The sequence below is a fragment of the Limulus polyphemus genome, unplaced genomic scaffold, assembly GCF_000517525.1.
Source record: "Limulus polyphemus unplaced genomic scaffold, Limulus_polyphemus-2.1.2 Scaffold572, whole genome shotgun sequence".
NCBI lineage: Eukaryota > Metazoa > Arthropoda > Merostomata > Xiphosura > Limulidae > Limulus > Limulus polyphemus.
In genome coordinates this window covers 422,276-437,038 of record NW_013666182.1, presented here as the reverse complement: position 1 = coordinate 437,038, position 14,763 = coordinate 422,276, and the positions used below count along the sequence as shown (strand labels likewise).

The 14,763-nt window shown below is 29.0% G+C and overlaps 1 protein-coding gene across 1 annotated transcript in view; it reads left to right on the top strand.

Annotated features, from left to right (window-relative positions):
* Positions 1–14,493, top strand: part of LOC106459183 (focal adhesion kinase 1-like) — a 69,207-nt gene extending 54,714 nt beyond the window's left edge. The window contains 11 exon segments of the mRNA XM_022385619.1: positions 713–744; positions 839–1,091; positions 3,064–3,268; positions 3,909–3,988; positions 4,559–4,590; positions 5,200–5,415; positions 5,859–5,973; positions 6,501–6,574; positions 7,550–7,705; positions 8,935–9,015; positions 10,152–14,493. Coding sequence (XP_022241327.1) covers positions 713–744; positions 839–1,091; positions 3,064–3,268; positions 3,909–3,988; positions 4,559–4,590; positions 5,200–5,415; positions 5,859–5,973; positions 6,501–6,574; positions 7,550–7,705; positions 8,935–9,015; positions 10,152–10,604 — 1,697 coding nt within the window. The 3' untranslated portion in view covers positions 10,605–14,493.
* Positions 14,494–14,763: the final 270 nt, after the last annotated feature.

The window sequence follows — 14,763 nt, the reverse complement described above, 5'->3', positions numbered from 1 at the left end:
ATATATATATATATATATATATATATATATATATATTTATTTGTATGTGTGTGTGCACTTTGACATTAGTTTTTTCATTTCAATAATATTTATTCATCACTATGGCAACAAGAGGTTATGTAAATAACCCAAACATATTCTGTTATATTTGTGGAAAATTTGTTGTAAAGAAACAAAGGCAAAACATTACAGAAGTCGTCAAAAAAGCGTATTATGTATATTTTGGAATAAAAAAATGAATATTATTTTCAAAATCTGTGTAGCTGGATTGTGGAAAAGAAGAATCCGTTATTAAAACCAAAACAACTTTTATGAAGTTTAAATTCGAGGTCCTGTGTAATGTATAACTTTTGAGGCTGTTCACTTGTAGATTTCTAGGATAGTTTAAACTTTGTTACTTTAAGCATATTTTTTAGTTTTAAACATTTAGTGTGAAATTAGTAAATGTAATATTAATAATCATCACACAATATTGAGCATATCTTCATTTTTAGATTGTCCTTTTAATATGAGAAAATTTAAATATTTCATTGTAGAAACTTTCCATAGGAAGACATTGTTCATTTATTGTTGGTTTTCGATGTCCTGTGGAAGTTATACTGAATATGATATAGTGTCTAGAGGAGTGAAATAAGTTGGTTTGAACAGGTCAATTATATATGTTTGTTTTACCAGAAATACAAATATAGAGGAGGAGCTTATTCAAGACAAGTGATTTATTTAGAATTTAATAAAGAATAGGAAGTACTAAAAAAAGTTTGGTTTTGAATTGTTTTTAAGGATTTCACATAGTTATGCTGTCTTTAAACTTTTTCAAAAGCCCATATTTTGCAAGCAGTAAAATTGGAAATATTTATTTTTTTTTGGTTTTTAACTTAAATAACTGTTTTCGTGGTTCTTTAGAGACATAGCTGCCAGGAATGTCCTCGTGACATCACATGACTGTATCAAACTTGCTGATTTCGGCTTGTCACGCTGGATTGAGGACCATTACTACAAAGCTAGTAAAGGAAAACTTCCTATCAAATGGATGGCTCCAGAATCCATCAACTTTCAGCGTTTCACAACAGCCAGTGATGTTTGGATGTTTGGTAAAGGAACATCTGGTCTTTGAAAGGATAAACTAATTTTGCATTAGAAGTGAAGGAGCTATACTTTAGTGATGAGGTCCAAAATCAGGAAATACAATCATATTGTATGAAAGGATTAGAAATTAGTTTGTGAGAAAAATGAAGGAATGACATACCTTTATAATGTGGAACTAAAGTAAGAAAAACTTTTTTGTGTATTAGTGAAAATCTCCAGTTTCTTCTGATATTTTAATCTTTGGATTCTTCAGTGAAACATTTTAATACTTTCATCAACAAGAGTTTCAGAATACAAGCAAAATGTTCTGGTTCATAATATAAGCAAAATGTTTGGTTCAGAATACAAGCAAAATGTTCTGGTTCATAATATAAGCAAAATGTTCTGGTTCAGAATATAAACAAAATGTTCTGGTTCATAATATAAGCAAAATGTTCTGGTTCAGAATACAGGCAAAATGTTCTGGTTTAGAATACAAGTGTAATGTTCTGATATTACCAACTTTAATAAATACAAAGAGAGATACGAAGTAAACAATTATTTACTAGTCAGAATTTAGAGCATCTACTTCAGTATTTCTCTACCCTTTATTACTCAAGACACCCCTGTACAAAGTCTACAATTTCCACGGCACCCCTAATGTTTTATGACCTAGATAACAGAAGTGTAGCCAGGAAGGGAAGGTTCATAGAGATAATAACATTTTGCTAAAATTTTGAAACATCTTTGGAAGAAGCCTGAGGCACTTCGGTTGAGAAACACTGGTCTACCTTATGTCAGAACCACCTGAAGAAATTTGCAATGGCCATCTGAATATGAAGATCATAAATAATATTCAACGTTAAACTGGTACACAATTAAAAACATTTTATTTAGGCCTATCTATGGCCTTCAAAAAGTTGACAACTCTACATGTTTCGACGTTACAACGTCATCCTCATCCTTGTAACATTGTCATATCTAAATTTAAACTGATAGACTAGAGTGAATGCATCTAGTCAAGAGCATCCACTACCAACTCTTGTTTGACTCAAAAAATTGATTTGGCCATCACTCTAACAGTGAATCTATGTCTCCAAAGACAGAATAAGAAAAATAAAAATAATAGGTTCAGTAAGGTTCATTCTAAGGACTAAATGTAAATGGGCTGGGTATGTAGCAAGGTATTCTGATAATAGGTGGACATTAAGAACAATGGAATAGCAACTTAGGACAGGGAAAAGATCTAAGGAAAGACAAAAGAGAAGATGGAGGGACGATATAGTGGCAGAAGTAGTGATCAGATGAACATGGTATGCTAAGAATAGGAAATACTGGATGATCTGACAGAGAGCTACATCCAAAGAGGAATGACTGTAGCTTAGATAGATGTCTCCAAGTGTGGAGTGTGTGTTTGTAGTAATAAAATGTTAAATACATAGGTTTGTATTCATAATCAGAGCATTCCCAGACCACAAATGGATTAAAATAAATCACTCTGGAATAAAAAAATCACCAAAACCATGTTTCAAAGAAATTGTTATTATTCACAACCTCAGCATTGTAAAACCAAAACTGATAAACCTTTTTTTACAAGTATGTTTAGAACAAAACTCTTTGAATGTAAAATGTAATGTAAAAATTCAAGGCTTTATGTCACATGTATTTTGTAGTTCAAGTACAATACATGTAGCATTTTTGTAAATATCCTACAAAAATTAAAAATGATAAAATTGATCCAGGTAATTTTGTTAGTCAAAGTTACTTCCTCAGAAGTTAAAATATATTTTGTTAGAATTTCTTATCCAGGTTTAAATTTAATTCTCTGCATTTTCTTTATATTAAATGTTTCTTTTTAGATATATTTAATTGATAAATAGCTAACAAATTATTAGAGGTCAATGATTCAGTTTTACAAAAAAATTATTTAATTTTAATCTAGAATTAATATTAGCATTTTTTAAATGTTTGAGTCTGTATTTTGTATATTTTCTTCAGGAGTTTGCATGTGGGAAATCCTGATGATGGGAGTGAAGCCATTCCAAGGAATAAAAAACAGTGATGTTATTCGAAAAATAGAGAATGGAGAAAGGCTACCCCTCCCACCTAACTGTCCACCTCACTTGTACAGCCTGATGTCTAAATGTTGGGCTTATGAACCTTCTGCCAGACCCAGTTTTCAATACATCAAACATATATTATGGTAAATTCTGTTTCCCAGTTGAGTTTTTTAAATCCTCTACATTGCTAATGACATATTTTTAATTATTTAGATACTTCTATACTACCATAGATCTTTTTTTCCAACTTATTATCATCAGTATTTAATTTTTCAGTCCACTCTTCAGTGTTAATTATTAATAACACCGAACTTGCATTGATAAAAATGTAACCCATTAACAAGTTAAGACCAGAAAATCAAAAAGTTGGACATCATAATACAATAGTTATATGCAAGATAGTGGCTTTTTTTTAAGATAAAAGATTTCTTCTTTTAATTGTTTTTATTATTGAACACCTGTTTTTATTTTTATCATTTCACACCCATTCCTTATTATTGGTGGACACTTTTTTATGTTCCTTATTATTATTATTATACACTGTAAGGGGGTACAAAATCATCATACATACATACTAACCACTAATGAGACACATTAGTTTAAAACTTTTTTCATTTTATAATAGGAAGCTTAATATTTGATTCCCCTGTGGAAAATAGACTTCTTAACGTGTTATCTTGCAATTATTTATATATATTTGTATATATATAATTACAACATGAAAATAATGTTTTTGTACCATTGTTATGCCCAGCACTGAATTTTTTTTCCCTCCATTTTAAGTGAAAACCTTGGGGAAGAACAGAAGCAACAAGAAGAAGCAAAAAGAAGAGATAACAGGAAGATACAGGCTTTATCATGGGGTAAGGAACTATTGAAATAATCAAGAAAGTATCTTTTAATGTATGTGTTCTGTGTTTTATCTAAAGACATGAAGAAAATAGATCTTAGAATAAAGTAACATATGTAATCCTGTTATTGATCGACTATCAGTCATACCTGTTCCATGCATAAGGAAGACATGGGCCCTTAGATCTGAACACTAACCCTCCCATGTCACTCCCCCAGGGGCCTTAAGGATACATGTTATGTTTGGTGACCCTCAGTCCACAGTTTGCCTGCTATAAGCAGACATACATAGGCTTTTATTAGATAATGGTTTAGGTATATAGTAACAGGATAAGTCAGTTTTTGTTTACAAGTTTCGCAATATTAAAATTTTGAGGTTAAATAAATTTACGTCACAAACTCCATTATATTTCAAATTTCATGAATAAAGATGTTTAACTAATTTTTTCCAGGTTTTTGTTTCTTATATTTTGGGAATGAATAAAATCAGTCTACTAATTACTTCACAAACTCTATTGTATTTCAGGTTTTCTAGAAACAAATTATGAAAATGATTTTTCCAAATTTTTTCTTCTTATTTTTAGGTTCTTCGGGATCAGATGAATCGTCATCAAGGGTATAATTTTTTATATTTTATAAGACTCAAAACTGCATCAAACTTCTATAATTTTAAGTCAAAAATACGAGATTTGATTTTATGATTATAATTCATTAACATACTTAATATCAATATTATTATAACAGTTCAAAAGTTGTTTTTCTTTGATTTTTTGTACCCACATTTGAATGACTTCTATGGAATCACTTATATCATTATGCTTTGTACAAATTGCAGTTCTTTTCACGAGAATACTGGGATACATTTTTTGTAAGATTAAGAAATCTTATGACTAAGTTATTTCTTTTTCTGGCTTTACTGAACCCAACAAAAAAAAATATTTCTTCCTTATATCTTTTATTTAATTAATGCAGATTTAGGGTTCAAAATAGAAAATTATAAAACAGATACCTGTATACAAATATGTTATTTAGAGTATGCATGATCTCATAAGAGGTAAGTGTACAGGTTTATGTTAAAAACCAAGTTCCAAGACCTGTAGTGGGCACATCATAGATGGCCCATTGTGTGGCTTTTTGCTTAGCAACAAAAAAAAATATCACAGATAAACTCTGTCTTACTTCCGTATAGTTGCACTGTACATTTAAACATATTTGTATTCTTTAGTCTCCAAGAAAGATGAGTAGTGAAACATCCCCAGGATCCGTGGCACCTTCAACCTACATTGTAGCTCAAAATCCAGAAGTGTTAGCAGATCTGTTTCGGGAGAATCTTGACAACATCCCTCCTGCCTGGTCTTATGTTGCTGCTGCTTCTCCAGCTAATACTTTCACTGTAGATACTTATCCAGATTCTCCTAGCCAGAGCAAAAAACCTGGACAGGTAAAATGTTTTAATGTTTCGTGTTACTGAACTCTAACCCTTTCTTTGAACTTGAACAAAATATATATTATGAGATTCAACTGATGATCAGAACTGTAATCACATCAGAAAACTTTGTTTTGAAGATTTTTAAAGTCCAAACTTTTAAAAAACTCAACTATACACAATATATAATATATATATATATATATCTTTCTTGTTTAACAGTTTGCAGATTTACTATACTTCTTATCTCACAGTTTGTTTTCCAACAATTAAGTTTATCATTATTAACCTTTTCAATGTACAAAACATATGTATAACTTACTAAAATACACAGAAATTAAAGACATATTGAAAAAAGTTGGAATACTTTCTTGAATATCCATTGAAACTATTTGGTGGGTGTTAAAAATTTCACAGAAACGAATTGAAATAATTTACAAGTAGTCTTCACATTCCAGTACCCTAGGCAGCGGATATCCTGCAGTGAACGTTCTCATGGCTCTGATACTGATAGTTGGGACACAGATGGAGCTCTCAGCTCTCCTAGTTATGCAACAGGTGTCTCTGATGCTGGTCAGTGAGCAGTGTATTGGTTCTCAATTTAAGAAATTTTTCAAACATTTGAATTGCCTGGTTGTTTATTTGACATAAAAAATATAATAATAATAACATTATATAACTTGTAAAAACTTAAAAATATTCAATTATATTTAAACTGTTATTTCTGAAATATCAGTATTTCATAGAGACTTATTATATCTTAAAATGTGTTTTACACGTTAGAATTAAGTCAATTTTTAATAACATATAAAATGTTTGAACTTAAATAAAGAATGGTTTACCAATACTTGGTTTTGAATTATACGAATAGTGTCTAAAAACTTCAAAATAATATTATCTAAATGTTTCTTCACTGCTATCAATATACATAATACTGATATACCTCTTGTAACTGTTAATGTTTTAAAAAATAAGACCCTTACATTGGAGAACTAATTTCATTTATGAAGGTAAAAAATACTGCTACATCATTGACCTTATTGTTTTTTTGTCAGTTTTTTATTGATATCTTACAGTTCATTGTTTATTTTGTCATTCAGATTCATCTGGTTCTCCACATTCCAGAGTATCAAAAGAAACAGCAGAGTCTGGATCTGTTATGTCTGTAATGGTGGTAAGGAGTGCTTAAACATAAGTTTATTCTGTAGATTTATTAAAGTAATGTAAATATAGTACATTATTAAATATTAGGTACTTGATATTTTACTTTATTGTTAATTTTAAGCTGTTTTATTCTTATTCTTTAAAGAAGCAATGTGTAATGATGGGACAGCAATTGTATGTATATTTTTAAATGGCCAGTGCTGTAAATGTGAGATGCAATCTGTGTTGCAGTGTACAAAGTTTCAGTTGATAATCTGTGTGTGAATGTAATTACTGATGTATTTACAGTGAAGAGTAAAATATGCCAAACCCACTCAGTCAGGTGTATCAGCTATTTAAAAAGACAAATATTGACACCTATCCTTCACGAGCAAGTTACAGTACAACTTAGAAACTGAACAGTGTCCACATTGTACATAAAGTATCTTCAGTGCCAGTATGTCATAGGTGTTATGCACACTATATACTTCCCATATTAGATTATTAATCTGTCACAGTATATATAATATATTTCAATTTATGTTTATATTGATCTTAGTTTCTATGGTATGTAGTTCATACAAAACTTACAGATTCATAATATCTCCAAGTAACCGTCATTTCTGTACAAATGTAGCTACATATATTTGGTTAGAACCATTTGTGTTGAAAGTTATTATATAAGTTACTTAGAGATTCATAATATCTCCAAGTAACCGTCATTTCTGTACAAATGTAGCTACATGTATTTGTTTAGAACCATTTGTGTTGAAAGTTATTATATAAGTTACAAAATGTTTACACATACTATAGAACTGTTACTGTACAATTCAGTAGAAATTCATAATTTGTGACAGGTAATGGTGGCAGATGATTTGGTATGTGGTGATTTAATTTGTTGCATGTTCACTTAATTCCTCTTAGATTTTGCTAATCATTTATGAATCCTTCATGTGTATAAATTTGTTTTTTGTTTTTTTTACTGATTTCATGTTTGGTTCAATAGGATGAAACAAAGAACTTTGAAATAGCAACGAATGTGAACCTTGACAGAACAGGAGATCAAGTTTATGAATGTACCACACGAGTGGTTCATGCTGTAATGTGTTTAGCACAAGGCGTTCAGCAGGAAAAGGTTTCCAAGTACTTAGAACTTGTCAAAGTAAGGATCTGACTTTGTAGTAAAATATTATACCTTTTAATTTGTTCTTTAAGTGTGTTAATCAAGGTTTCTATGTAAGTTTCCAGTCATATAAGGGATGATTCAGTGAATTTGTCAGTAACTATGCCTTTATAATCGAACATTGCCAAGAGAGAAGAAAAACTAAACACACTTTGTGCTCATCAGAACACAAGGTACACAAAAAATAGGTCTAAAGCAACGTATAAGTAAACCGTAAGTTAAAAAGCAAAGATTAATACATCACACTTTGTGCTCTTAAAAAAAAAGGAATGTAGAAAAATTATCTTTGAAGTAGAGAAATAAACCAAACTTTTAGCAAAGATAATATATCATACTTTGTGCTCATAAAAAAGGAATGTAGAAAAAGTATCTGTAAAATAAAAAAATAAACCAAACTTTTAGCAAAGATTAATATATCATACTTTGTACTCATAAAAAAAAAAGGAATGTAGAAAAATTATCTGTAAAATAAAAAAATAAACCAAACTTCTAGAGAAGATTAATATATCATACTTTGTGCTCATAAAAAAACGAATGTAGAAAAATTATTTTTAAAATATAAAAATAAACCAAACTTTTAGCAAAGATTAATATATCATACTTTGTGCTTATAAAAAAAAGGAATGTAGAAAAATTATCTTTGAAGTAGAAAAATAAACCAAACTTTTTGCAAAGATTAATACATCACACTTTGTGCTCATAAAAAAAAGGAATGTAGAAAAATTATCTTTGAAATAGAAAAATAAACCAAACTTTTAGCAAAGATTAATATTTCATACTTTGTGCTAATAACAAAAGGAATGTAGAAAAATTATCTGTAAAATAAAAAAATAAACCAAACTTTTATAGAAGATTAATATATTACACTTTGTGCTCATAAAAAAAAAGGAATGTAGAAAAATTATTTGTAAAATAAACCAAACCTTTAGGGTTTGATCACATACAGTTTTTCTTTCAGTTCATATCAGCATAGAACTTAGCTTTTACTTTCAGTGATTAAAAAATATATTATAATTTTTAAAACACAAATAGGTCTTTCATTTATATATTCCTTGTAGAAAATTATTATTTCTTAAGTTTTGATAAGTTATTGTAACAAAAATAAGGAATTCAAAAATTATTTCACAGTTCTCTCTCTAGCAGTAAAAATTTTACTAAATCAGCACTGTTATGTCTGACTGTCCTATAAAAATAAATCTTGTTTCTAGAATGTGGGAAAAGAACTCAAGAATTTACTGCGAAGTGTGGATCAGTTTTTCCCAACCTTTCCCTCGTCATCACGAAAAGATGTAAGTGTTGCAATTTTTCGGACTTACTGGTTTCATGTCTTAAGTGCAACTGTGGTATGATAATCTTATCTAGTCTTCTTTCTGTTTGCACAGGTTTAATAATCATTTGTGTGTGTTTGTTCAGGCTTAATGGTTTCATGGCTTACATGCAACTGTACTATGATGATCTTGTCTAGTCTTCTTTCTGTTTGCACAGTTTTAATGAGTCATCTATGTGTCCAGGCTTACTGGTTTCATGTCTTACATGCAACTGTGGTATGATAATCTTGTCTAGTCTTCCTTTCTGATGCTTACCAGAGGCATTACTCTTAACAGAGTTATTCATATTTATTGTAATTTGGAAAATAGTCAAGTATTCTTAAGTCTGTCAGATCTTCAGTAGAATTTCAATGATTACCTAATAATATGGGTAGAAATTCCAAAGACTAATTTTGTTATTTGAAAAAGTTGTTTTAACTTTTATACTACTATTCAATTAAGAATTTTAAATTTAAATTAAATTAAATTAAATTAATTAATTTAATGTTATTAAAATTAATAACATTTAAATTCAATTAAATTATTTAATTTTATTATAAATTGACATAGCCTTTAGGTGAAGATATGTTTATACTGAAGCAACTGCTAAACATTAGTTTCTTTACAAGATCTTTTTACTGATGAAATCATTGTATCTATTTTATTACAAATTGCATAGCCATTAGGTGAAGATATGTTTATACTGAAGCAACTGCTAAACATTAGTTTCTTTACAAGATCTTTTTTACTGATGAAATCATTGTATCTATTTTATTACAAATTGCCATAGCCATTAGGTGAAGATATGTTTATACTGAAACAACTGCTAAACATTAGTTTCTTTACAAGATCTTTTTACTGATGAAATCATTGTATCTATTTTATTACAAATTGCCATAGCCATTAGGTGAAGATATGTTTATACTGAAGCAACTGCTAAACATTAGTTTCTTTACAAGATCTTTTTACTGATGAAATCATTGTATCTATTTTATTACAAATTGCCATAGCCTTTAGGTAAAGATTATATGTTTATACTGATAATTGCTAAACATTAGTTACTTTACAAGATCTTTTTACTGATGTATCTATTTTATTACAAATTGTTCATCTTCCAGGTAACGATGGCTCATCGAGTTCTAAGTAAAGACATGGAAAATTTGATTCATGCTATGAAGCAGGCCCACAAGTATAGCCGAACAACACTTGATGCAGAGTTTCGTAAAGGAATGTTATCTGCTGCCCACGTCCTTGCTGTAGATGCTAAAAACCTACTAGATGTAGTAGATAGTGTCAGAAGTAGACAACTTTGTACCAAGACTTCTGGAGAACACGCCGAAAAGGATAGAAGCTTAAGTAATAAGGCTGTTACAGAAAACAAATGTTCAGATGAGCCAACAAAACATAGAGCAATCAAAGAAGGATCTTTAGAAGACTTTGGAGAAACTGACCTTGACCTTTACTCAGTAGAGTCATCTGAGAGGTCATCACTAAGCACAGATAATTCTGTTATTTCCACTTATGCAAAATCCTCACAGACTGGTCCACAGGGAGAAAACCACATTACATAACAAATAAAAATAATATGCCATGAATTGGCACATATTTTATATATTTATTTGCTAATTCTTAGTGCATCAATGTCTAAAACGTTTTTTGGCTATTTAATCAAAAAATGGCAAGATTGCAATTTTTTGTTTGTTTTTTTATTTGAAAATAAAACATGTAAACACTTTGTAATTATTATTTATGGGTGTAAAACATTTGGAGTCATCGTTATCAGGATAAAATAATGACTAGCGTTTCCCTTTTTTATTTATTCAGGTGACCATCGTTCCTACAAACAATAGTATCCATCAACACTTTCAGTCATTTTCATTTAGTTTAAATGCATATTTTTTCAAAACTATCATACAGCTTGTTTTAGCTTTTTTTTTTTACTTTCATAGCTAATAGATTTAATATTTGTAGAAATTATACCTTTATTAAATGTGTTATTTTGTATCTTTTTTTTGTTTTACTTTTGCCTAGGAGTTCAAATTTACTTAAAGGAACACTGCGATTTGCACGTGTATGTACTCTCTATTGATTAATAGATTACTAAAAATATCTAGATTGTGATCTTGCTGCTAATGAGTGTTTGCTTGCTACTTGAACGGAAGGCCCGAATGCATACTTCAGAAGTGCATAGAAAGAACATAACACTTACAATTATAATTGTCTTTTCAGTATAATGCTCGTGTTATTCCTACATTTGCACATGCTAGTGTGTGGATTTTTTTTTCTATGTGAATTATTTAAATTTAATATTTATTAATTCAATGGTCAGCAAAATAATCACACAAAAATTCTTGGGACATGTGACATCTGGCTGTACATGATACGATAGTATTGATTGCTGTTTGCATACGTTTGAAGATAGGACTAAATCACAGTCCATAAAAGTGTGTTTTTTTTGGGTTTTTTATGATACAATATCTTAATCCTGTGAGATCTGTGGCCATAAGTTCCATGGTTAGACCACTATAAAGAGATGTAAAAAGCCATAAGTTCCATGGTTAGACCGATATAAAGAGATGTTAAAAGTATGAAAGCATGTAAAACTCTTCTTTCATAAAAATTATCCAATAACAAAACTGGAAGTTGTTAAAATACTGAAATAAATGTATCTAAGAACAATCAGGATAAATTATAGACTTTTCATGGTATCTCTTACTTAAACATACCATTAGTTTAGCATTGTGAAATATTAGACCCATCAAAACAAGGAGTTGATTATGTCATTAAGGTGTTTTGAATCCTTTACTTTGTGATAGTGCATTTATACACATACACTCTAGTACTATGTGTTGTATAATAGCAGTGTTTCTTTACCGATTATGTGTTGATAATCGTGTTTGTACTGAATGATGAACATTAAGCACCAAAGTTTCTATTAGAGAGTATGCCAAGATTCATAAATTAATTCGTATACTTTACTTCAAGTTGAAGAGCTCAGTAATGGAGATTTTTATTTCATGATTTAATGAAAGTAGTATTTGTATAGAATATCTGTAGTATTTTTACCTGCTAAAGTAACAAAATACATATTTTAAGTGCACTTTTTTTTTTCATTTGGTGCTTCAGCCATATGTGTACTTATATTGTATCATTGTGTACATTGTATGTAAAAACAAACTATGAAAAGACAAGTGCTTTTCATAGTTGGTTTTTGAAGTTGAAGTGGATAGAAACCAGGTTTGGTTATGTAAAGGAACAATAATTTTGTCCTTATTGTATGTTTCTAGTCCAATTTTTAATAACTGCAAGTTTATGGTTTAACATATTCCTTCTTCCCTTACTCAGTATCATAAAAACAGTAATTGTATTGTTCTGATACTTTGCTGAATCCAGAATTTTAACCTAGTCCTCTGGATTTCTTTTAATGTGTGTATAAAAGAGATAAAGATGGTCAGTTTACATAGAAAACGTTATTTGTTTAAACAATAATTTCTCAAATCTACCATCTTAAGTTAATTATAAGTTGTAAATTACTAGTTAGAGAGATGTGATTAGTTTAAACAATTAAAAAGATCTAGTATTCTCTATTAATTACATTTAACTTTTTCATCAAAAGATTTTTGATAGTAAGATAAAAATCTACTGTACATTGTAATTTAATTTTATTAAGTGCATACATTTGTTATTAGCATCTTCACTTTTATCATTTTCAAATCTATGTATTTTTTTCTTTTTAGAAAAAAAAATGTATAAAACTGTTTAATAATTGTGTATTATCTGTATATTATCTTTCAAACGTTGTTAAACTTGTTCATTTAACACAATTATAGTATTGCAGAATTATGCTGTTCAACATGATAGCTTCATGTTGCAAGCAATGAAGTTTAGATGTAAAGAACAGTTGAAATAGAATCTGTGTATCCGTACCTTTCTGAAGTTTAAAATTAACAAGATTCTACAAGTGAAGATACATGTCAGAAAACAAAGGTTAGGCCATCTGGTCATTATTGATTTGTGGACCATGTTTTTTTTATATGCTATGATATATGTATATATGAGTGAATAGTTTGTTTGTTTTTATTCCTACGGTACTTCACTGATTTATGTTACTGTCTGTACCTGAAAAGAACCTTGCAACATATTAATGTCCTATACTTGACAACCACAAAGCAATTGTGTTTAATGTATTATTTTAATAATCAGGTATCTCTTTTTTTTTTGGTAATGTTGAAGTTCTATTAATGGTTTGTCTGTGTGGTCTTCTATGGAAAAGTAGTAGACTGGTTTGTTGTAAACATTTTTTTGGTCTTAATTTAGTATATTAATATATGTATCTATTGTTTAACTTTTCTCGTGTGTCAGTCTTTAGTGTAATATAAATTTTTGTGCTTTTCATATGAAGTCACTTGCAAGACCTTGTTTTACCAGACAGGATTTTTTTATCACTTAAATTGGTTTAAATTTCACAACAGTAACAGTGCATTTTATATAATGTCCAGCTTTACTTGGCTTACAAACTAATTATTGTACACATAGGTTTATCTTGTAAACATTTAAAAACCTTAATGAAAACAAAAACATTTTTGCTGTAAAAAACAATGAAAGCAAGTATCTGCTTCTGTTCTTACATTATGCTGCCATTCATACTTTATATGTAATGATGATTTTGTCTTGTTTTAAAACTACTTAAGTTCAACTGTGACTGCTACATTTTCTTTTGATAGTTTTAAACTGCATATTTTGTTTACAGAAATGGTAGTTTTGAAGAACTGTGACGTTTTTCACTACTGTACTGAGAATGTTTACTGCTGGCTCATCATGTAAGTTAGTTAAGTGTTATGAGAATGTTTACTGCTGGCTCATCATGTAAGTTAGTTAAGTGTTATAACAACTTGAGTATATGAAATCTAGTCATGCTGCCTATGAATGCTCAAGAATAGGACACAATTTTTTTTTGTATCTTGTAACATCAATACAACACTCACTCTCAGAATAATTTAAATGTTTTATGTTTATTTTTATAAAGATATAAGAATTTGTATTGGTTTATTTTTTTCCAGTTGTTTTTACCAAATACAATTACTAAGTTAAATTTTAAAATTTGTTCTTAAGTTCTTAATCTGCTTCATAAAAGATCCAATGAAATATCAATGTCAATATTTAGGACCAATAGAATGTTCTTAGGAATATTGTAACTTAAATAAAAATATTTGTTCACCAAAATGTAAAAGTTCAATGATACAGTATATCTCTGTTACTAATAATATTACCACATAAAACTTTGCTTAAATTATTTAAGGAAAAAATAGCCTTTTTTTTTAAGAATATTTAGAATCTGTAAATTCTCAAAGAGAGATTACAAAGATTTTTTTTTCTAACATGCTTTATGTTATGAGCGATCAAGAAAATTCTATTAAAAACTGTACTGTTAAGGACTAATAAAGTGTATTTACTAATTTGGAATTTTGTTGATTATTTATTTTCACAAAAAGCTGATTCAAATTCACATATTACAGCATAAAATGTTACACTATAAAAAAACAATATAGTACAAAACTCGAATAGTTTTAATGGCTTTATTTGGTAATAAGACAAGTGCATTTCATAAAGTGTAATGCCATAGCATTTCAGTAATGCAAGTTATAGCTTAATATTATACAATACAGTAATAGCTTAATATTATAGCTTGCTAACTACATTTTCAAACACGTATCATTGGTATGAGTTAAA